At 42.5% G+C, this 24542-nt stretch overlaps 1 protein-coding gene across 8 annotated transcripts in view; it reads left to right on the top strand.

The window, feature by feature from the left end:
- Positions 1 to 24542, top strand: part of LOC140403169 (voltage-dependent P/Q-type calcium channel subunit alpha-1A-like) — a 721889-nt gene that overhangs the window by 484587 nt on the left and 212760 nt on the right. For all 8 annotated transcript variants that reach the window (XM_072490879.1, XM_072490875.1, XM_072490873.1 and 5 more), the window contains 2 exons: positions 22990 to 23086; positions 23375 to 23535. In XM_072490879.1, the coding sequence (XP_072346980.1) occupies positions 22990 to 23086; positions 23375 to 23535 (258 nt within the window). The remainder of the gene's footprint in view (positions 1 to 22989; positions 23087 to 23374; positions 23536 to 24542) is intronic.

The following is a 24542-nucleotide window of genomic DNA, read 5'->3' on the forward strand; positions in this document are numbered from 1 at the left end:
GTACATTTCCAGCCACTGAACTTCAAGAGGGAAGTGCAGGCATTAGAGAAGATGCAAAGAAGAACAATAAGAATGATTCTAATTGTAAAATGGATGAGCTTTGAGGAAAGTCTAGAGCAGCTTAAGCTGTACAATGCAGAAAGAATGTAGATAAAGATAATTCCAGTGATGTGTATGCAAAATATTAAATGACGTAGGCAAGGGGAACATTTGATTATTTATTTTAATTTGGTAAAGCCCTTAGTACTAAAGGACTAATATTTAAGTTAATGAAAGTAAATTGAAAACAGATCTTACATAATATGTCTTTGTCACTGAAGAACATGCCCCAGATGCACGGCGACATTGCCAAGGCACTCCAGAGCATGGCCCAATCACTGAGGATCATCGCTGAGGACATAGACACCATGGTACAGACAACGGGGAGCCGCCAGGACTGGCAGAGCCAGACGGTGCGCAGGCCTCTGGAGCTCACTCCAGCTGCCCCTCTGTCCCATGGAGAACCCAGGGCCCTAGGGGCACCATTAGCAAGGAGTAAGTGTTGGAGGCCAACTGGAGACAAAGTCCCATCTTCACATTGAGGATACCCTCCATCGCGTTGTGTGGCACTACCACCGTGCTAAATGGGATAGACTTCGAACAGATCTAGCAACTCAAGACTGGGCATCCAGCAGCTGTGGGTCATCATCAGCAGCAGATTTGTAGTCAACCACAATCTGCAACCTCATGGCCCGTGATATCCCCCACTCTACCATTACCACCAAGCCAGGGGATCAACCCTGGTTCAATGAAGAGTGCATGGGAGAATGCTTGCGCAACACCAGGTATTACAAACAATGAGATGTCAACCTGGTGAAGCTACAACACAGGACTACTTGTGTGCCAAACAGCAGAAGTAACAAGTAATGGACAGAGTGATTCCACAATGAACGCATCAGCTCTGTAGTCCTGCCACATCCAGCCGTGAATGGTGATGGATAATTAATCAACGCACCGGAAGAGGAGGCTCCACAAATATCTCCATCCTCCATGAATGCGGAGCCCAGCACATATGTGCAAAAGACAAGGCTAAGGCATTTGCAACAATCTTCAGCCAGAAATACCAAGTGGATGATCCATCTCAGTCTCCTCTGGAGGTCCCCAGCATCACACATGCCAGTCTTCAGCCAATACAATTCACTCCGCGTGATATCAAAAAACGGCTGAAGGCACTGGATACTGCAAAGGCTGTGGGCCCTGACAATATCCCAACAATACTACTGAAGACGTGTTCTCCAGAACTTGCCACACCCCTAGCCAAACTGTTCCAGTACAGCTACAACACTGGCATCTACCCGGCCAGGTGTGTCCTGTACACAAGAAACAGGACAAATCCAGCCCAGCCAATTACCACCCTATCAGTCTACTCTCCATCATTAGCAAAGTGATGGAAGGAATCATCAACAGTGCTATCAAGCGGGACTTACTCAGCAATAATCTGTCAAGGACACTCAGTTTGGGTTCCGCCAGGGTCCCTCAGCTCCTGACCTCATTACAGTCTTGGTTCAAACATGGTCAAAAGAGCTGAATGCCAGAGGTCAGGTGAGAGTGACTGCCCTTGACATCAAGACACCATTCGCAAGTCCTCAGATAATGAAGTAGTCCATGTCCAAATGCAGCAAGACCGGGACAATATCCAGGCTTGGGCTGACAAGTGGCAAGTTACATTCGCACCACAGAAGAGCCAGGCAATGACCATCTCCTACAAGAGAGGATCTAACCACCGCCCCTTGACAATTCAATGGCATTACCATCGCTGAATCCCCACTATCAACAGCCTGAGGGTTACCATTGATCAGAAACTGAACTGGGCTAGCTATATTAATACTGTGGCTACCAGGGCAGGTCAAAGGCTGGGAATCCTATGGTGAGTAACTCCCCTCCTGACCCTCCAAAGCCTGTTCATTATCTACAAGGCACCAGTCAAGAGTGTATGGAGCTATCCACTTGCTTGGATGAGTGAAGCTCCAACACTCAAGAAGCTTGACATTATCCAGGACAAAGAAACCCGCTTGATTGCTCCTCCTTCCACAAACATTCAATTCCTCCACCACTGACAAACAGTGGCAGCCGCATGTACCATCTACAAGATGCATTGCAGTAACTCACAAAGGTTCCTTAGACAACACGTTCCAAACCCATGACCACTACCATCTAGAAGGACAAGAGCAGCAGATACCTGGGAACCCCACCACCTGGAGGTTCCCCTCCAAGTCACTCACCATCCTGACTGGGAAATATATCGGCCGTTCCTTCACTGTCGCTGGGTCAACATCCTGAAACTCTCTCCCTAGCAGCACAGTGGGTGTGCCTACACCTCAAGGACTGCAGCGGTTCAAGAAGGCAACTCACCACCACCTTCTGAAGGACAACTAGGGATGGGCAATAAATGCTGGCCTAACCGGCACCGCCAACATCTCATAAATTAATTTTAAAAACACTTAACCATTAAACAACAAGGAAAAATCACCGTTCTATATTGGTACCAATATAAAACTTTATCAGCTCATTTTCTCCACTTGCAGGTTCCGCAACGGAAACAGTCTGAGAATGTGTTCTCATGTCCAGAATTTTGTTGTAGAAATGATCTGTCCATTATGTGCGACTTGTCCCCCATATCAGCGCCATTCTCCATCCAGGAGCCGCAGGTCCCTCCCACACAGCCCAATCTCACCAGAACCAAATCCACATATTCCACTGGCACCCAAGGTGCAATTGAACATCCTTGACTTCCAGCGTGTTAAACCCACATCGATGTGCCAGTTACATGCAGCACTCACCACACCAGCAATAAAAGCATCAGCAACCTGCAAAAGCATTTCTTCAACGACTTCAGCATGTGGTCCATTTGGATCAGTGTCAAGCGCCAGGTCCCACAGCATCTTCATGCCTCAAACCGGATTACCATCCAGACTCGTACTTCCCCTGAGCCCAGTGTTCCAGGACCCAGGTATCTTAGAAAACAATGTCCTCCTTTCCGGATACAGAAAAAGAAGGAAAGAGCAACAGCAACCTCCAGGCACCTGCAGCCACTAGCAGGAGCAAGCAGCAAACACAACCTGCAGCCGTGAAGTGCTCTCACAGCTGACGAGGCCAATTCCTTGTTAGAATAGCCTGCAGTTGTGAAGCTAGAGGCTGCTCACAGCCAAAGGGAGTTAAAGTGACCTTCAGCACATAACCGAGAACAGGGCTCTGTCCTGGAAGTGTTTGGTAGGTCAAACAGGCAGCAGCTGCAGTTGTCCCTGTATGCACAATATTTAAAGATGACTCTAAGGCCTCACAGATGACAAGCCCATCACTCCTCTCCCCCCCGCTCCCCCCAAACCCAGAGTTAACCCTCAATCTGGAATGCTTCAGCCACCCAACCAAACCCGACCCCCCCGGAGTGGGTCTCCCACCCCACAGTGCACTGGGGATGCATGCTGGAAAATGGAAAAGGCCACTCACTTCCTCAGTCGCCTCGGCAACCATTGCACCAGCTTCACATTTGTAAAAAGGAGTACTGAACGACGCGCACGTGATTTCTCGCTGGGGAGCCAGTTAGTTCCCGGGAGGCCATTACATTCGACTTCAATCTCACGAATGAGATTAAAATGAATGCAAATTGGGGTTAATGATATGCTCGCCATATTTGGACGAGATCCTGAACTTGGCATGGAGTGCGGGCTGGTTAGACATTAAACTGATTCACGCCCGGCGCGGATCTCGATTTTGGCCTTGCCCAGATCTGCGCTGGCTGCAATGCGGTGGTTAAATCACGCCCCTAGTAACAGTTCAATGTTATTCAGGGTGATTTGGAGTGTTAATTTCACTGGGCAAAGTGGCCTTTACACATCCATGACTCTTCTATCCTTATGAGCTAATTTTTGCTGGCATGGTAATGGCGTTTTTGACCATGTTGAAGTGGAATATAGCTACTTCAGGAGGGATGGAAGGGTTCCTAAGGCTAGCATATCTTGGGATACCTTAACCGGTGCGTGGTGCAATGTGTCCTTGAGATTATTTATGATATTATTTCCATCTCATTAAATCCAAGTCCGAATTGGACTAGTTGGATGTCTGAGTCACTCCCTGGTAGTTGTGTTGTTACTGGAAGAGGACTATAATATTGTATTACACAAAAGGTGGGTGAGATTATCTCATGAACATTAGTAACCAGAGGTAGCTCAAGACTGCAAATATTTGGTACTCTTTTCCTAAAATAGTACATTTGTATCTGTTGAGAAAGAAGTTGCAGTTATTGATGAGTTTGTGTTGGCTAGCTAGGGCACTGTTTACTACTTTTCCCATCACTACATTCTTCCCAGCAGTATTTAATGTGAGAGACGTCCAAGACCTATTCCTGTACCAGTGCACGTTCTGTCCAATACATACTTCATGTAACATGTACCGTTTTGCATGATCCTGCCTGTCTTTAATGCTGCGCATTACAAAGTATAACTAGAGAATTATACTGAGCCGCCAAAACAATTTCTCATTCATATTATTTTCTGCACTAGCTTTTGAAAGAATAAAATAAAATTTGCATTATATTTACAAATGACAGAAAGTTAATGATCATATACAGCAGTCAGTCAGCACATGACAGGCGAGGGATAAACTCACAGTTTGGATTGGTCTACTCATCTGATCTGGCACAATCCGAACTCTCAGAACACAGACAATCTAACAAAGGTGATATGGCATGTCTGAAAAAGTGAAGAGAGTAGGGAGGAGAAAGCGACAGAATTCGCCAGCTTGAATGTGCCACTTCTGATATAGAGGCCAACCCGAAATAATAATCTCTCTGTGCTCTTTCTGCTGTACTTTCACTGTTTGTGATTTAATTTCATGTTTCCAATGTTTTCATATTGCTTATTTATCTTTTACCATGTTTTTAGTTGGGAGTTGGAATGAGTGAGAATTGAAAACTTGCTTCTGTGGTCGTGGCTCCTGTGAATCGTGTTGTTCCTCCACAGTTTTGGTCTCAAGTATAGGATCATAAGGCTTTGTCGGAAATATTTAGATTAAGCAAGATCTCGGCACTTATAACAAAGAGGCATTTGAAAATGGAAGTCTTTTTGAATATGTTACTGGATATGGAATTCTGCACGAATGGATTTACAGTGATTTCATAATCTGCCTTGTTTAGTTGGGTATACTATAAGGGGTTGTAGACTTTCCCAAGACCGATCAGAAAGCGATTGAGACTCTCCATTTGTACACGTGAAAGCTGTGATTTTCCTTCTATGTACTGGACAGGAAAATCACAAGGCTGGCCAGCGGAGAAGCAGGAATTTCTGGCTAGTGTTGCTTGTGCCGAAACCACAGTTGTGGATTCCTGAGTATTCACGTTATTGTCTGCCAATGGAAAGGGGCTCTTTGTCAGTCAGCTAATGACCAATGAAAAACCCTCTCAACAGAATAAATGATGATTCTGTAATGTATTAATTTCAAAGCAATAATCTACCCATTAAGTTCACATGGAATGAGACAGCACAAAAGGAGTGTACATCCCATAACTTCTCTGCCATTATTTGAATATCTATCCAGTTAGTCCCACTCACCCGCCTTTTCTCCGTCACCCTGTGAATTTCTACTTAAATGTTTTGAAAGTTACTATTGATGCTTGTAAATTATAAATTTTTGTAATGTGATCCAAACTCCTCAATTTGGTTTGCCTGTAACTCGCTGCCTCACAATCTTTATTATATGAAAATTATGGGCGGCATGGCAGCGCAGTGGTTAGCACTGTTGCTTCACAGCGCCAAGGACCTGGGTTCAATTCCGTCTTGGGTCACTGTCTGTGCGGAGTCTGCATGTTCTCCTCATGCCGGCGTGGGTTTCTTCCGGCTGCTCCGGTTTCCTCCCACAAGTCCTGAAAGACGGGTTGTTATGTGAATTGGGCATTCTGAATTCTCTGTGTACCCGAACAGGCGCCGGAGTGTGGCGACTAGGGGATTTTCACAGTAACTTCATTGCAGTGTTAATGTAAGCCTACTTGTGACACTATTAAAGTCTGCAGTGTTTTCCCAGGTATCCATTATTCTATCGGTAAATCATCCAATTGTTTGATTAAATTCCAGATCGTTTCTCATCTCAGATTTCTATGTATCTGAACTCTTGATTGGATTTGAGGCCTTCAGCTACCCTCAAATATTTGGTACAGGCTGACTTTGCTCAACTTGGATAAAGATCAAATTCCATACTGTAGGACATCACCAGTATAAAAAGTGTAAGATATGTTAACAAGCTAAATCAAGGAGTTATGTACCATCAAGTTTGGGTTTTAATAACATGTAGATTGTAGGAGGAGTGAAAGATTGAAGGTGGAAAGATGACCTGAAAAATAATATGTCACGGTAGGATCACAGCGAGGATCCATAGAATCCCTACAGTGCAAAATGAGACCATTCAGCCCACCGAGCCTGCATCGACCCTCCGAAAAAGCACTTTACATAGGCCCACCCCCCACCCCCCTGTAACCCCAAACATTGATCACGGCCAATCCACCTAACCTACACATTTTTATTGGACCGTGGGAAGAAACCGGAGCACCCGGAGGAAACACACGCAGACACGGGAGAAAGTGCAAACTCCACGCAGACAGTGACCCAAGGCCAGAATTGAATCCCGTTCCCTGGCACTGAGGCAGCAGTGCTAACCACTGTGCTGCTCATCGGAGAGTATTCCATAGAGACAGTTATCTGAGTTATGAGGAAAGACAAGAGAAACTTAAGCTTCTCAGGCTAGGAAGGAGGCATTTGACAGGTGGTTTTCTGGAAGCATATAATTTATTAATGGTATAGAAAAGACTAATCAGGAATATTGCGTTAAATTAAATTTTAGAGTTGAACATGTGGACACAGCTCTAACTAATAGAAGGTAATTTTAGGACATGATTTAGAACAGCAAATTATTTTCTCACAAAAAATGATCAACATGTGGAATTGACTTCTAGATAGAACAGTTGAGACAAAAAACATACATAATTTAAGAGATAGTGGTGATTACATGGAACCATTACAATCTCTTTAAATGGGTGAATTAAGATGTTCTGAAAGACCTTCCTCATTGTGATCATGTGACATTGTATTTGGACCTTAAGAGGAAGAGGAGAGGAAGGTTAGGAGGAGCTATGGTAGATTATTTGCAATTATCCAAACTTGACAGCACTTCGAGGGGGTCAGAGTCATCATCCCTGTGGTGAATTTCAGATTTCAGTTGATCCATCAAGAAGGGCTGGCGTCGAAGCTGTTCAATCGTAATGGCTTTCTCTGGCTTGAGGGAGAACAAATCAGAGTAAGTCAGTTCCAAACAAAATTGGAAATGAGTATAGCTAAGAACCTGGGAATATGTAGCCACTCTTGTTCGTGACTAGAAGAAGAAAATGGAAGAAATCAGATGAAAAATGGGGAACAAATATTAAGTAATAAAGTGGTGTGCTTGAATGCAAATGTGATTCGTTCCAAGTTGATGATTATTCATACAAATCTAACCTAGAAATTATATGAATGTTTCAAACTCTCCTGGACAATTAAGGTTTCATAAATTTATGAATGTTAAGAATTTTAAAAATACCTGTTACTTTACACCAGAGCTGATTTGTTGCATGCTGATATGATAGGATTTATTCATCTGTTGTTCATGTCCTGGACAAGTGATTTGCTATTGCTTGGACCCACTCGGAAGTAGCTACTTTCACTGCTTCTGGGACCTCTTGTGCTACATGCAGTAAGTGTAGAATTTGTGTGATTTATTGGCACATACCAAATCACTTGTCCCAATCATGTCCAAAAGGCGCTGGTTTGGAATCACCTTCCCTACCTGTTGCTTTGGAAGAAGGTGATCCCATGCTGCACATTCATTGAATAATTGAAACTAATCCCTTTTGGATATGGTGTAAATTGATGGTTGAGAAAATAGCACAGAGCCGGGCCTGCCTTTCAAAGGTTATAAATGCATGTTGCATGTTGGTGCACGCCACATTAGGTTTTGCTGCTTAAACCTGTCTCAGTGAGATGTCACTACAGTGCCACCAAAATGTGACAATTTTGCATCTGAAGTTACGTCCATGACAAGAGATCCAAAAATGTATTAAATTATCACTTAAACATGTCTATAGTTTATTTGAGGCCATTAGAAAAATGAAATGGAAACACCAAAAATGGTGACCCATCAATGCACTACTAGGCCAAAAATCTATTTATGGACAAGCACACAGAGTGGAACATATGGTCTTCTTCACCTTTGCCTTTCAAGCTTTCATCACTGAAATATTTTTTTAAACTTTCTTTTGTCTTGTAAATTTTCTCCCCTCTTCGCCTAAAACCGATGCTTTGGGTATGGTACCAGGGGTAACAAAAACCCTCTGGTATCTCACCCAAGTAGTTTGTCTTCTTATGTGAGCTTGGACTGTGGTGTCAGTAGACGATTGATCTAACCCTGATCAAGAATTCACTCCACATCCACATATATACATGTTGTAGCAGAGTCACAGACATTGACTAGGAACAAGAATCTTTGCTCGTTTTTTAAGCCTTCCACTATCTTAAGCACACTCATTGACAGACTAGCTGAGATCAGCCACCTCAATGTAGGCCAATACTCCAATTTGATATCTTCTTGCTCTCTGTGGCTCTGTATCATAAATTCAGCAAAGGAACCACTGGAGGAACTTTATCATTTCTCTTGCTTTGCCTGATTTGTATGCCCATAATTGGGTATCCAAATCAATTCAAATTTCCTTTCCATCAGCCACCAAAGGCCCAACTGGGGGGAAGAAGGGCCTTCTAGCACTCAGGTGGACTCGACGGTAGATAACTGAGAAGCAGAAATGATAAAACCACAAGGAATCTATGTTGGATTTTCCCACCTTCTCATCTGAACAACAATGTGAGGCTCCCTGACATCCAGGTAAGAATGAGAGCTGATGAGCACCAAGCCAGACCTACTTCAAATGGTACACACGTTTAAGTGGCACATTGGATTGGAATGTGCTGTAAAGTTTCAGTTCTGAATAAAAATCAATTCAGGTTATTTCCACCTGAAAAATGCACTCAAGTGAATTATCTTGAGCTTCAGATGCCAGTCTATGTGGGTGCGCCACACATCATCCAACAACATCTGTTGTTCTGGATTTCCACACTATACTCAAGCTTAAGGGGAGGAACACAATTGAGAGCCAACAAACAACATGACTTTTTACTGATTTCAGCGAAATACGAATTGTAATTGGGTACTAACTGGGTATTCTTATTGAGACATAATATGAGAATGGTTAGTGAAGCTAAAATATTTGATCCTGATCAGGGTACGGGTCTCCTGAAATGCAGTTCTTTTCTAAAATCCTCAAGTAGCTAAGGCATTACAGCAGCCTTAGAACAACGTTACGATGGAATGAATACGAGGATTCTTCCTAAACTTGAACTGGAAACTGTCACTGAATGCAAAGAGAATCCCAAAACTGTTAGGCTTTGCCTTGATCAACCTCCCATTTATTTCCAATCCGTTAAAAAGGAATGTGTTTATAATTATGAACAAATTGTGGAAAATAAATGATTTCAGGACTGAATTGTTTGTCTTCCCGAAATGGAAGATGCAAAAGCCTGGATCAGTTTTGGTTAAACGATATAGACTTTGCAGGACGCACGCAGGCAATTTGACCCAACTATGTAAGCATTTATGCTCCACACAAACCTCTCCCACCCCTCTTCGTTTCACCCCCTCAGCATATTCTTCTTTTCTGTCTTATGTTCTTATGTGACTTTCCCTTAAATGCTGTTTGCTCCAACTAATCCTTGCTGTGGCGAGTTCAATATTACCTCCACCCTGGGTCAAGAAGTTTCTCCCAAGCTCCCTATTGGATTTATTGATCACTATCTTATAGTTATGGATGCTAGTTATAATTTCCTCTACAAGTGGAGACATCTACGTTTAACTTATCAAGTCCCTTCATAATTTTAATGACCTGTTAGTAATCCCACAGTCTTCGCTTTTATAAAGAAAAGAGCTCCGTTTGTTCAGCCTTTCCTCATTAATGTATCATTTATGTGGACTCGCACACCGCTGTGATTGCCTGCCCAAAGATGTCTGCCTGACCCCATATAAAATACTCACAAGTGCCTGGCTGTTGCTGGTGTTGAAGGTGAAGCTTGGTAAAGGATAAATATTTGGTGCAACCAAATTTTCCTTCAGCTGGCAACAAAACTGCAAAGAAGCCAAGTAATTCTAAGTAACTTTCCACTGAGCTGGGCAACAGAACTTGATCATCCTTTCAGTTGTGAAGAATGTCTCCCTTGCTCTGATAAAATAGCTAAATTTCCCTGGCTGGTGGAAAGTGTGCAATAGGACCTTGTGAAAAAGCAACAGCAAAAATTGGGATTCCTCTTTGTTGTCAGAGAATGTGGCTCTTACCATCCTAAACGTTGTGTAAACAACAGATACGGGGTATCTGTTCACAATTAAAATATTGACAGATCAGTCAAAGACCTAGTAGGTAGCTTGATTGTTACAGGCCAACAGGCATCAGGACACGTTGGCACATTTATCGCCTTGGTTCACACACACATAGGGCAAGGAGAAGAAGTCACCTGGTGCTTGTGGGATCATAACCCAATGAGTATTGGTATCTAAAGGAGAAGAGCAAGAAATTGAGGGGAATAAACAAAAATAAGTTATTAATCATTCAAGTTTGACTAATTTTAGTTCATTAGTAGTAGTATTATGAGGCTAAAATTTAATAGCATTTATGCCGTATGAGTTGCCTTCAGGCGTCTTTGTTGTTATCTTAAAAATCCTTGAAGGTAATGTTTAAATTTGTGAGGCCGTGTCATTCCCAAGCCTTACTATTTTCACCTGTGAGTCGCAAGGAATAAACTACCATATTCACCACCATGTGACTTATGGTAAGGAATCCCACTTCTGTTGTTTTCACACCTCGTGCCATCATTGTAATACTGCCATGTATTATTACCATATGATGCCCAAATAGAAATGAGGATTAGTGAGAAAGAATGTTCGAGAGCGGACGGAACCTAGCTCAGGCATACTGCTACCCACTCCGTGAACTGTCCAATCCCATGCGTGATCATGTGAGCAGAGTAGCGGTGAAATAGGACCATTCATAAAATTATACCCAAGTGTGAGTCAACATCATCAGGAGAAATGCAGGGGAGAACACATATGAGGACAAATTAGAAAGCTAAATAAGTGAACGCTGATCTAGAAATAGCCAATGTTGCCCATCTGCAGCTCACACCAGCTCTCACCAGCTTTTATTGCCTGGCACCAGTCAGCACTGCATGTTACCAGCTGAAGACATACATCACTGACACATGGTTACTATTGTCAATTGAATCTGGGTGCCACTGATGGCTCAATAAAGTTTTTTAATTTTTGGTTGTCAATTGGGTTCGGTAGTATTAGTATGCCTTGTGTTTACATAGTGATTTATTTCAAGTGTGCGTTGTGTGGACACTTTGGCATAGATGCTCCCTGAGGTAGCTCTGTCCTTGTTTGGAGCTGTGACTGGCTTTGACCCCCCCCCCCCCCCCCCCCCCCCCACCAAGCCACAAAGGTACTGTTGAGTTTCCTATCCAGAGATCTTTGAAGGAATGTTGAGGGGGGTCAGCCAGGCCAGAGCACGGAGCGTGGCAACTTTGCATTTGTGAGCATGGCGCTAGCATTATGTAGCTCCTGTTCTTTTTTTCTTTAAATCGCTTTTACCTTTCTCAACAGGAAGCCACCTTCGCCGGAGTTGGGGTCAGATCAGGAATCCTCTGAAATGTAAATCACCCAACCCAGCTGGCGCTGGGATTTATTAAAGACGTTTATTGTGAGCCGGATTGTACATTAGTATTTAACTGATATTCAGAGGACCTTATTTATGTATTTTAACTTTACAATTCCCCCCTCCATATTTATATTTTTCATTTACTCCCAATTCTTTGTGACTTCATGCCCCGTTATTACTACTCCTTCATAACGGAGAGGCCTTGACTCTGATCCCGACTTCATAATGCAAGTATATAATCAACTGCTGGAGTCATTGGAGAGCATGGCCGTGTGCTGATCCCCCCGGGATCAAATGTGGCAGAACCTCTCTTCTGCCCAATGCCGGCACCCATTTATCGCAATGAAATGGAACTCAATAGGAAATTGCAAAGCCTGTACCGTAATCTGCCAGGTACAGCACTCCAACCCTGTAACAATTGAGCTGCTGGGTGCGTTTGTCAAGTTTCCTCATACATGCTGACCTGTAGCTGCTGTTAGTCTTGTGGGGTTCCATACTAGGCAAACCAGGAAAGTCCCAGGTGCACTTTATGGTTGTATTTAAGTTAGTTCTTCGCCAAATAGAAAGTCAGATTAGGTTCCCACTTCTGCTCACTATCTAATGGCCCCTGAGGGAAAGTCCATGATGAGGACTTGGCATAAGGATTGATTCAGCTGTAATGCTGTTCTTGGTCAAATTTCCAGCTGACTCCCACTGTTAAACCTCACACATTAGCCACTTTGTGGATGTACCAGAGAGTCACTGGCATCTTCAGACTGTTGCCCTGCCAAAATAATGCCTTCAACAGAGATGGTTGTAAAGAAAATTGAGGTATAAGGATTTATATGGCGCCAGGCCAAACCTTCTCTGTCCACTTGCTGTATAATATGGTAACTGTTCACAGCAAAGTTCTGTCCACGAAGCATCATCAGACTAATTTTTCTACCTTTATTCATAGTTAATCTATGAATATAAATGTGGGTGTTGCAAGATATGTACACTCCATAATCCTTATTGCCGCTATTATTTGACTGTCCCTTACCCATGTCTCAGCTATCCACACATTGAATTGCCTAATAACATTTTTACTCCCTTCCCAGAATGCATAGAACTGAGGCTGAGAGATGTATGGTGCCAAATAAGATTTGACCTGATGTCAATAGTGTTTGACTGCAGAATGTAGCAATGGCAGTCAATATAAAGATCATGCAAGTAACCTAGAGAACAAAATGTAGTCATATTTGCGACAGTGGCAAGCATTATCTGTTATGTATTATGTTCTTGGTTTCTGGAACAGTATATTCTAATATTAGTCCAATATAGTTGGTGTGCTAACCTGCCTCTCTTTTTCTAAGAGATCTAAACATGACTTTTCTACCGTTTGTGCAGGGGTGGTTTTGTTTCCTGATTTTAAATTTAGTTTTATATATTGTACTGTTGGGTCGTGTTGTATGGAAGATGCACAATGTGGAGTAATTGCTGAAGAGATTGTCAAGTGACATCAGAGAGTCTTTGTTTTCTGATGTCACATTTGGTTCATTTGCTTAAAGGTGTTTTGATAGATTGCAATTCATCAACCCAACTTTGAAGGCAAACCTTCTTCCTATCCCACCACACGACAACCTTATCAATCCATGTTCTCACAATATCTGGCGATTCTTTCTCTTGCAAAGTGCACTCGGTGTTTTCCAGAGCATGTTTTAATACAAAGTTCAAATTGCTAAGTGGAATCCTCTTCCTGTGTGTAGTGATTTATTCCCCTTCCTTTTCAGTGTGCACCCAATCACTTCCCATCCCGTGCCTACTTTATACAATGTGTTCTTATGTACAGGACTCTCTAAAGCACAATTTTCCTTTTTAAAATTCGGACTAATTTTCTCCTCTTTCCTGAAGGCACTGACTTGTGCTGGAATGTGGCTCCTCGGGCACTGACCATCTGTTATCATTGGGGTTAAGTGGCCATCCACGTGGGAGCAGACAATGGGTGTTAACTACAGGGGCATCACAGATGATCCTGATTCTCTTTTAACCTGATGTTCACACCTGATGGCACATTTTGCAACAGAAGGATAGCAGTTGGAATTTAGTAACTTCATGATTTCTCCCCATCTTTCTACCAGCCAAGTGACATTGAAGCCAACTTAGTGCCTCTCTTGTGGTCTTGTTTAGATTGGCTAACAGCACAGGTAGTGTTGGAACAGCGAGCCTCGCTGACCTCTGCGCTTCATTGGTCAACTGGGAATTTATTTATCCCATCAGGCATTGAGCATGCATTTGAGAACAAGATGGGGAAAAGGTGGCAGTGTAGAAAGGTGAAAATCAGCCAGGCCCGGGATTTTGAATACCCATTCAGATTGGGCAGGTTCAGCAACAGGGGTGAAAAATATTCCGAGAAGTCCAAAACTTGCCATGATAATCCCTTACCAGCCCCCACCCCCACCTTTCCCCCCCATTCAGTGTCGGGAACATCATTATAATCCATTTCATTATTGGGCCCATATGCCGTAATCATACCGCCCCCCCCCCCTCAGAAATCCACCCATGGCGTAATGTCAGAATGGCGTGAATCACAACTGATTTCAAAATCAGAGAGGATCTCAGAGGCATAATCAGGGGGCTGACTCGGTGGTTACCAGATTTGACTCGGGGGTGGGGGGGAGGGGGCTACCAGTTGTGACTGAGGCCACCAGGCTTAACAGGGAGGGGGTTGCCAGGGTTAACTGGGGGTTGGGGTGCTAGGGGAGGCGGTGGCGAAGTGGGATTGTCACTGACTGGGATTCCTGGCCTGTAGCAATCCTACCAGTTCTGACCCTGGCAGGCCCCTTCCTCCTCCTGCTGTAGATCAGACATTGTGATGTGTTCACGAGCTGTGACCTCGAGGTTGCTCTGGAACTAGATCGCACCAAGGAGGGTGTGAGTGAGCACTGCAATGTTTCTTCTATTTCTGGATCCGTGAATCACTGTCCTGTGCTGGCGTTGGGACTGGAGTCGGAGACCTGGCAGGTGGATTCCCTCGGCTGCTTCCCAGATGTGCCTGTGAAAGAGAGTTCAGTAGTGCATGGCAGGGACCTGAGAAACAGGAGACATGCCTTACAGCATTGTTGTCTGATGGATGTTGCTGGATTATAGTTACCAACCTCATCAGCACAAGAGCGGTCAACGTCCTCCCCTCTGGCCAGCTCCCCCCCCCCCCCCCCCTCTCCCCCCCACACCCCATGAGGACCTTGAGTTCTGGCATCCTTTCACCCATCTTGTTGTGTGCCAGCTGGTCCTGCGTGAAAACAGATGAAGTGAGTGTAAGCAGGACGTGTGCCAGGGCAGATGATGAGGTTTGGGGTTGGATTTCTTAACTGCTGTCACATACAGGTGACCTGCAAAGTATGGCTGCTGTGCAGTGGGGCGACCCTTTAAATGTGGTGCCCTGACGATTGCAGCGCTCAGGTGATGGCGGGGGCGGGGCGAATCAGCAATATGGCGTGGAGTGCATTGACAAAGGTCTTTGGTACTCAGTGCCACACTGTACAGTGGGAAAGGCCACCATTTAGTCGGTAGGCTCAACGTTGCTTTTCCCGCCAGCCTTTGCCGATTCCTGAGAAAACCTCGCCTTTGGTCTTTACACCCAGTGACTCCAAATAGAAATTGCATCTGGGAATTGAGGAAGGGCAGAATCAGACTCAACTGTGATGCAAATCCCTTACTCCCTGTTTAACTAAGGAGCCACCACTTATCATGGTTTTATGAGGAATAGTCACTGGGCAAGGTGTTAAAGGCCAACTAGCCTGAGGAACTACACCAGCAATCAGTCAGTGCTCTCACGAGAAGGGAGAAATTGGGATGGGATAAGTGAAGGCCATCACCATGAACTACGATTGTTATTTCCTGGTTTGTATGATAACCGTGACATATATGCATCAGCAATTAATAGTTTAAGTTCTGTCATATCAGAGCACAGCAGTTGTTCGTTCTAATGATGATCAGACATGAAACAGTATAACAAATTGAACCAAACAATCGGCAATCATACAACTGAATAATTTATGCGATGGTGCAGTGGGTACGGCTCTGATTGTAGCCCTCTCTGGTTACGGGTTCTGACAGATGAAATAAAGGCATGTGTCAGCAATCTGTAACTTAAACCTAGGACTTGCTGTTGGGCCTGAATGAATGTAATATTAACCCTGAGACTAGGCTACAGTCTCACTGCCTGGTTACGTTTTACGTAACATATACTGACTGTCTTTGGGTCCCCCATTGTTACATCTAATTCTCAGTGTTGTACAAAGTTGGGCAGATCAGGAATTGCTGAGACTTTCTCCCTGGTGTTCTAAGTTGGGTTAGTAATAAGGCAATGACAATTAGACTAAATACTCTTAAAGTTTTTTTAAAAATCTACTCTCTGTCCACTAACTTCCACTGCAATCGTATGCATTGGACGTAGATGGGGTCAGACTCAGCCATGATTTGCCTTCAGTCAACACTGACCATCCCACCTACAGAATGACCATTGGGATGCAGTACTCTTGGTGGCTCTGTAACTTAACCCAAACATATGTTCAGGAGAGGGGAGCAGGAAATCATTTTTCAAACATAATTGTTTATTGTGACCCGTTTGGAGTAGAATGATGTCATTTTGATGTTTTGTATTGGGGAAGCAAAATACCATTTTGCCTCATTTTTGTGAGTTTATTAAAATTCTTGCAATATATATCAAGCCATTCCACACACAGTATATATTATAACCCAGTAACCAATACTTGTGGCATTCTCTTCAGTCCTTCCCAGCCTGTGGACGTGATGTTCGAATAGTATGAGAGACTCCCTCTTACTGGCTGATCTGTGGATAAGATGTGAACTGGCACGGTCTGTTTTCCTTGCACTTGTAAAGGAGGGGTGGGGTTAACTTTAAAAGAAAATTATAATTTGATGGCAGATGAAATGAAGTTCAATTGCACTCCTGAAACACAAAGTTATTCCTCCAGTAATTTTAATCTCTATTTAATTGTTGTGACTCTGTTTCTGCTGTTTCTTATTCCTTGCATTCTCTGTGCACATTCGTGATGTATATTTCTTGCTATGAGACAAACTTCACTCAAGTTCTGGGAATCTCTGTAAGAAAATAATTTGTCCTGTCAATTTCTGACTTTCCCAGTTCAGAATGCAATAGGAGTGGGGGAATAAATAAGTGAGCACAGTATGTTCAATCAGGAGGAATGCAAAACGGCAGAGGAAAATTAAACAATGGGATAAAACAAATGAAGGCTACTTTTGTGTGGCTTAATTTCCTTCCAAGTTGAAAATTCATGCTTTATCCATGGTCAGGCATTCCCTCAGAAGCCAAGTAAACCACGGTATCTACTTGGAAATTTGTAGGGAAGATTGCATGCTCCCAAGAAACTACATGGGGGAATAACAGAAGAGGGAAACAGGAAATAGAGGACACTGAACAGGCATCCCTGTTTTATACATTAATGATTATGATAAATCGTTGCTTTAACAAGTTTTAATTAGACTCCCAAGAGGTAATTAAAATACAACATGGACATCAGTCATTATTTCGTTTAACGTTCCTGTTTTGTGTTTTACTTGAAAAAATGAATTTGTAATTTTTATAATTTAATACCTAGATTAGGTCACTATTCTGCTGTGATACCGCTTGTGTGGAAATTCTATATTGCAGTGTTACACAAATATTATAAAAATGGCTTTGCTCTCCACTGCTGTAGCACCAATGTTCATTCATTATGTGGTCATGTTGCAACGGTGTTAGGCGCTGAAAGTTGTATTGAATTAATTTCTTATTTAAGCATTAAATCCAAAAAGATCATTGGCATGGGCGGCACGGTAGCACAGTGGTTAGCACTGTTGCATCACAGTGCCAGGGCCCCGGGTTCGATTCCTGGCTTGCGTCACTGTCTGTGCGGAGTTTGCACATTCTCCCCGTGCCTGCGTGGGTTTCCTCCGGGCACTCCGGTTTCCTCCCACAAGTCCCGAAAGCCATGTTTATTAGGTGAATTGGACATTCTGAATTCTCCCTCCGTGTACTCAAACAGGCGCCGGAATGTGGCGACGAGGGGGTTTTCACAGTAACTTCATGGCAGTATTAATGTAAGCCTACTTGTGACAATAATAAAGAGGATTATTATTAATTTGATAGGCTATATATTGCTATGTCACGCCACGTTCTATAACTACACTGCCCCAGCATGGTTTTGGCATTGCGCAACACCAAATAGGAACTGTGCCGTTGGAGTGACACAAAGTATCATTTGCATTAGCAAATAATTTGAATTATTTTACATCTTGTAATTGGTCACAGGTGTAATGTGAACGCAGACTGGTGGAGAGTTTTCCTATCCAAAATTGTAAAACCTCATCCTATGAGGGAGATTGTTTCCTGACCAAGTTCTTTAATGTGGCATGGCTGACATGACTGCTGGGGCCTGTGCTTTGTGTCTGCTGTGTCCTGTTTCCCTATTTACTGCACTGTCTGTATTGGTCCTTCAGGTTTTTATAACTGTGCCTTCTGTTTTCTTAGTCTGACTCACCTCTGTACTTGCAGTACGTGTAAAAGCTTTTTTGTCTTTTTTTTACACTGACCCTTTTCTCGTCTTTCTTGACTTGCTGGATCAGGAGCCTTATGGGGTAATATTTCTGCTCTTTCTCTTTGTAATACTCGGCAATTTTGCACTGTGTTCTATTCCTCTCTGTGTATCTCTCTGTTTCTTTCACTCTCGATTTTATATCTATTTCTATATGTATATTTGTGCTTTTTGATGAGTGATTATGTTGCAGTTCTGCTGGCTGTAGGTTTGAGGTTACTGTATCAGATTGTGCTGGGGTATCACAGCTGTATTTTTAAAAAAACAACAGTATTTTAAAAACATTAAGATGACCTTACATCCAGTTTTGAATTGATCAGCCTAACTTCGGGGATGATCAAGCAATAATTTTGAGAAGAAAACATCTTTTCAATTACGATATTTAGCAAATACTTTATGCACAAGTAGATCAGTTCTCAATGAGGAGCCGACCTGATTCACAGTGGCACAGACAGTTTTCAGACGTGTATGAACTTACTTCAAAAAAAGAATCATCACACCGTGTTGAAACCCTGGCCCCTCTTGCAGAACCTTGCCCCAAACACATCTTGAATTGGGTTAAAGGTGCAATTTTATACAATGTGACTATAAATTCACACATTAGGGCTGGACAGTGTCACTCAGCCTTAATGCTGAAACTGCAGCTGAAACATTATGTTCATGAAGTATTATGCCTCACTGACGAATAGATATATCTGTATGTTCACAAACTGCAGTGTGCTGCAAATAGTTCAGCCATAGAAATCTTATGAGTTACGCATTATTTGTATATGCAGGAACTGTGGAAAATATACTGAAAGGAATCTCATAATTTGTTACAATCCCAGTTGATGTTCTAACTGGATGGAAAGAATGGAATCCTAGCTCAAATGACTTTTTTTACCTTTACCTTTTTTTCATAAAATGTTGAGGATCAGAGTCACAAGACCACTAATTAGTTTTAACAACAAAATAAAAACATTTTTAAACATAAAAAGATTATGACACAATAAGCATTTACTCTCCCCTTAGTTTAGCAATTACACGCAGGTTTTAGGATTAATACAGATTATAAAGTACATCTTAATTAAGCACACAAGATGACTGTGGGAAAATATACTCTCCACTCTGAATCCCAAATGAGTGTATGCGGATGTCTCCTCAGAATACCCCCCAGATGATTGTCGTGTGAGAGTTTCCAAACTCCACTCCCAAAAACACACAAAAATCACTTCTCTAAGTATGCTTTCCCTTAGCAGTTTTCATTCTAAAATCCAGACCAGGTTTTCCAAATGACATCTTCAAACAAAGCTTTCCCTCCATTTTTAACAGTGAATCGAGTCCAAGATTTTACACCAACCTCTTTAGGATTTCTTTCATTTTAGCTGCTTCAGCAAAAACTCTTTAAGATCCAGCCACTTATTTCAACTCCCATTCCATAGGCTGTAGTAAAATTTCACAAACCTGAAAATCACCAAATATCTTTCTGTCTTCTCTTCTTTCTTCTCAGCTCGCTCTGTATTTACTGAACAGTGTGCTGTTCTTGTACCTTTAACGTCAGACTTCTTGGAAACGTCTCTCTTTCTCTAGTTTCCTTAACTAGCTGGTCTTCAGATCTCTGCATTTGTTTTCTTAACCATTACTCCATAGTATGGCTTTTCTTCTAGCAAAGCTGAGAGATGTTCTCTCTTTAGCCTTCTAAACCAACTGCGTTGAGTAGAGCTTTGAGAGCTGTCTTCTCGCTTACTACCTATCTTCAACTGCCCACAAATTAGCTACGCTAACATTTAAAAATGTCTCTACTTTACAAGGCCCAAGTTGCGAAGCAACACTCACATGCTTATGCCTTTTATTTACTCTTCACATCATAGCCCTCTCTAAGCACAATAGAAACACAGTTGGAGCTTAACCAACCCCTGCACATACAACACCTTTGTCCTGCATGAATCTAACAAGAGGTTTTACCTTTCCAGGCACAGCAACATTAAATTAAACCCACTTAAAACTATACCTTATTTCTAATGTTTACCAATACAAATATCAATCCCTTAAAACCACTTTTATTTTCCTAACTCCCTATATTTAACAAACTAGTTCAATGAAGTACGAATGAAGACAAGTACCCTTATATGTTGCTTGTATTGGTCATGGTTGTATCTGTAATTCAGTTTACATGAATCTGAATATCCAATGACCAGCAAAACACTCTGAAGAAAATAGCTACGAAATTCGCACCTGGTACCGTTGTCATTTCAGAGGGTATGTGGCTAAAGGGGAGATGATGTCATAGTGAAAATGTCACTGGATTAGTAATCCAGAGGCCCAGGCTAATGCTCTGGGGACATGGGTTCGAATCCCACCGCGGCAGCTGTTGAAATTTCAGTTCAATTAATAAATCTGGAATTGAAAAGTTAGCCTCGGTAATGGTGACCATGAAACTATGATCGATCGACATCAAAACCCATCTGGTTCACTCATGCCCTTCAGGGAAGGAAATCTTCCGTCCTTACCTGGTCTGGCCTACATGTGATTCCAGACCCACAGCAATGTGGTTGACTCTTAACTGCCCTTGGAAATTGATTTTTTTAAAGTTTATTGACTCAAAGATCTTATAATAATATATCAGAACTCAAAAAGTGAGTCATCTCTTGAACCTCAAAAATGTGGTGACCTGAATTTGATGATGAGGTCTTATATGTCAGTACAAATATTTAACCTTTTGTGGGTAGTCTGTAGATATTCTGAGACAAGAGTAATTAAGGAGATCCTGAAGTTTCACTCATGAGGGTGGTAAGGGTTGATTGCCTGAGATTGTGACCAGCACATCCTGACCTATCAGACCATAATTGAAGTGAAAAACATCAGTTGCAAAGTGCAAGGATGCAAGGTTACCAGGCTAAACCCATTATACAATCGCCTCCAGACCAGAGAACCAACCTCTAGTTTACCCAATCCTGTGCCAGTGACATTAACATTTTCTGCCAAAGTTAGACCATGCAATTCTTCAAGATAAATGATGGATATGCTATCTTTTCCCTAAAGAGTTCAGACAATAGGTTAATCCTCTGATGCTTAAGTACAAGTCAAGTCAGGCTGATGGGACAGATGTTTCCTTTGACTGTTGGTGGTAAAGATCCCATACAAAATTGATTGGACAACACAAATCCAAATGATTTTCAGCACAGATTAATAATGATTCAGCACCAAGTTGTCCAGTTCCTTCTAATCGGCCACAGGATGTTTGGTTTTAGAAGTACATAAATATCACACTAGTACAATGTAGGGAGGGTGTGGGGGTCTTTTGTGGTCTGAGGTATATTTTTGGGGTGGATAAGGGAACTTTACTCTGCATCTGGCTTCGCTATATCTAATCTTAACAAGTATTTGATACTAGCATCATTGCTTGAAAAAGGTTTCATTCCCCAACACTAACAGCACTTTGATTATCAACATGCAAAAAAAAATACACAGGGTGTAATTGTACAGCCTCTTTGTGGCAAGGGCAGGACCATAGAATGCGGCAAGCCGTTCAAAAGTCCATTGACCTCAGCAAGACTGAGCAGGAGCGGCTGAAAAATTTCACCCACAGGGTTTATCCTTCAAAATTTTAGTTTTGCACTTTGTGTTTAAATATTATTTCCTTTTTTTCTCTCTTTTTATCAACAATTAAAACAAAGTAAGTCCTGTATTCCTTGGAAGAAATGAATCGTTCCCTTTCGGATTCAAAATACCCAATTGTACAACTGGTTTCATGATTCGCAGTAATTGATGTGTCTAACTGACTAATCACTTTAACAAAAAGTTTTTTATTGGCTGATGGTGCTGAGAGATACAATTGAAACATTCAAGTTTTAAACATACAGATATATACACTCCAACATAATGTGTTGCCATTTGATACTACTGAGAAAAGAAAATGATTACTCGAGTGTGGAAAATAACCGCAAAATGGATCCAGTACCCTTGACTGGGATAAGATCTTTAACAACAACAACAGCTTATGTATATAGCACCTTTGACGTAGTAAAAATCCAAGGTGCTTCACAGGACCATTCTAAAATGTGTGTTGTTGGTGTATGGGATGTTTGCTGGTCATTGCATTTTAACACTTAATTCGGATAATTAGTCATTTCGATCTGTTTTGATTCTGCAAAGTTTGAGAAATGTTTACAGCAGTGCTTTGGTTAAATGAAAGAATGCATCGCGTTTGCCGGCAGACAATCAATGGGTTACTTCTAAAGGAGCCTGTTCTTTAAACAGTTTCAACATCAAAAGCTGCCTGCTTTCCTTAGATAATGCAATGCGCATTAAAATACCACTGATATTGTTCCTACACTAAAATGCAATTACAATAGTGGAGAAGACTGTTAAAAAAATGACAGTCGGCTGTGAAAGTAGTGTGAGAAAGGTTGCACACTGGCTGTAGAAAGTCACTGTCAGGCCTATATTCCAGGTGAACACATTTATTCCAAAAACATGAGGTGTTACTTTAGTGTGATGTTTCTGTAATAAGGTGAGGTTTTAGATGTACGAAAGAGGAACAATTGCACAGCTACCAAAGGCTCTATTACTGTTGATGTTATTGTGTGAAGTGCTAATTTAATATTATTTTATTGTTAGTGGGAGCAAAGGGAAAGACCTGAATACCATCAAATCTCTAAGAGTGCTCCGAGTGCTGCGACCTCTTAAAACCATCAAAAGACTGCCTAAACTTAAGGTAATGTAGATTTTCTTTGAATAGACTGCCTTCCGTTCCAGATTTCTTCCTCTTCCGTTATAGGGAAACAGGAAAGAACTACTGCGTTGCCACATGTAGTTGTGTTATTGACATATTCAGAAAGCTCTCTTTGATTAGTATCTCTGGTGAAATCACCAACTTATCGAAAAAACAGAGGCTGATAGGAAATCCTTAAGATGTGGTTGCACACGATAATAGGTTCTGGTCAGGTTGGACAAATGCTGCAACTTTTTCCATCTCTCTCATTTTCTTATTCTCTCCATTTAGGCTGTCTTCGATTGTGTGGTAAACTCCTTGAAGAATGTTCTCAACATCCTGATCGTTTACATGCTCTTCATGTTTATTTTCGCTGTGGTCGCTGTGCAGCTATTTAAGGGCAGGTTTTTCTATTGCACTGATGAATCGAAAGAGTTTGAGCGGGATTGCAGGTACGTGTCTTAACATTCAACACTCAACTGTCTCCTCTTCAAAGTTGTGGAGGCTGTTGTACTGCCTTAGAGTACAAATGGGCAGCACGGTAGCACAGTGGTTAGCACTGTTGCTTCACAGCACCAGGGTCCCAGGTTCGATTCCGGTTTGGGTGACTGTCTGTGCGGAGTCTGCACGTTCTCCCCGTGTCTGCGTGGGTTTCCTCCGGGTGCTCCGGTTTCCTCCCACAGTCCCGAAAGACGTGGGGCTGGATTCTCCGCCGGCGGGATGCTCCATTTTACCGGCAGCCCGGGAGTTTCCCAACGGCGCGGGGCTGCCCCACAATGGGAAACCCCATCGAGCAGCCGGCGTAACGGAGCATCCCGCCGGCGGGGTGAAATAGAAATGTGGTGCAGCAGGGCGGAGAATCCAGCCCGTGCTTTTAGGTGAATTGGATATTCTGAATTCTCCCTCTGTGTACCCGAACAGGCGCCGGAATGTGGCGACTGGGGGATTTTCACAGTAACTTCATTGCAGTGTTAATGTAAGCCTACTTGTGACATTAAAGATTATTATTATTAAATGTCATGCTGTAGATTGTTGCGGTGCAGTGTCTTGTATCTGGAATATCAACACAGTGAAGGATCAATATTTGTTAGATGTGTCAAGAGGAGAGTTATACTTTGAACTGCTGCTTTACATCTTTCAGTAAGAAGTCTTACAACACCAGATCAAAGTCCAACAGGTTTGTTTCGAACCACTAGCTTTCGGAGCGCAGCTCCTTCCTCAGGTGAATAAAGAGATGGGTTCCAGAAACATATATATAGACAGATTCAAAGATGCAAGACGATACTTTAAATGTGAGTCTTTGCAGGTAATTAAGTCTTTACAGGTCCAGGCGGTGTGACTGGAGAGAGGGATAATCACAGGTTAAAGAGGTGTGAATTGTCTCAAGCCAGGACAGTTGGTAGGATTTTGCAAGCCCAGGCCAGATGGTGGGTGGGGTGAATGTAATGCGACATGAATC

The sequence above is a fragment of the Scyliorhinus torazame genome, chromosome 27 (genome assembly GCF_047496885.1).
Source record: "Scyliorhinus torazame isolate Kashiwa2021f chromosome 27, sScyTor2.1, whole genome shotgun sequence".
Lineage (NCBI taxonomy): Eukaryota > Metazoa > Chordata > Chondrichthyes > Carcharhiniformes > Scyliorhinidae > Scyliorhinus > Scyliorhinus torazame.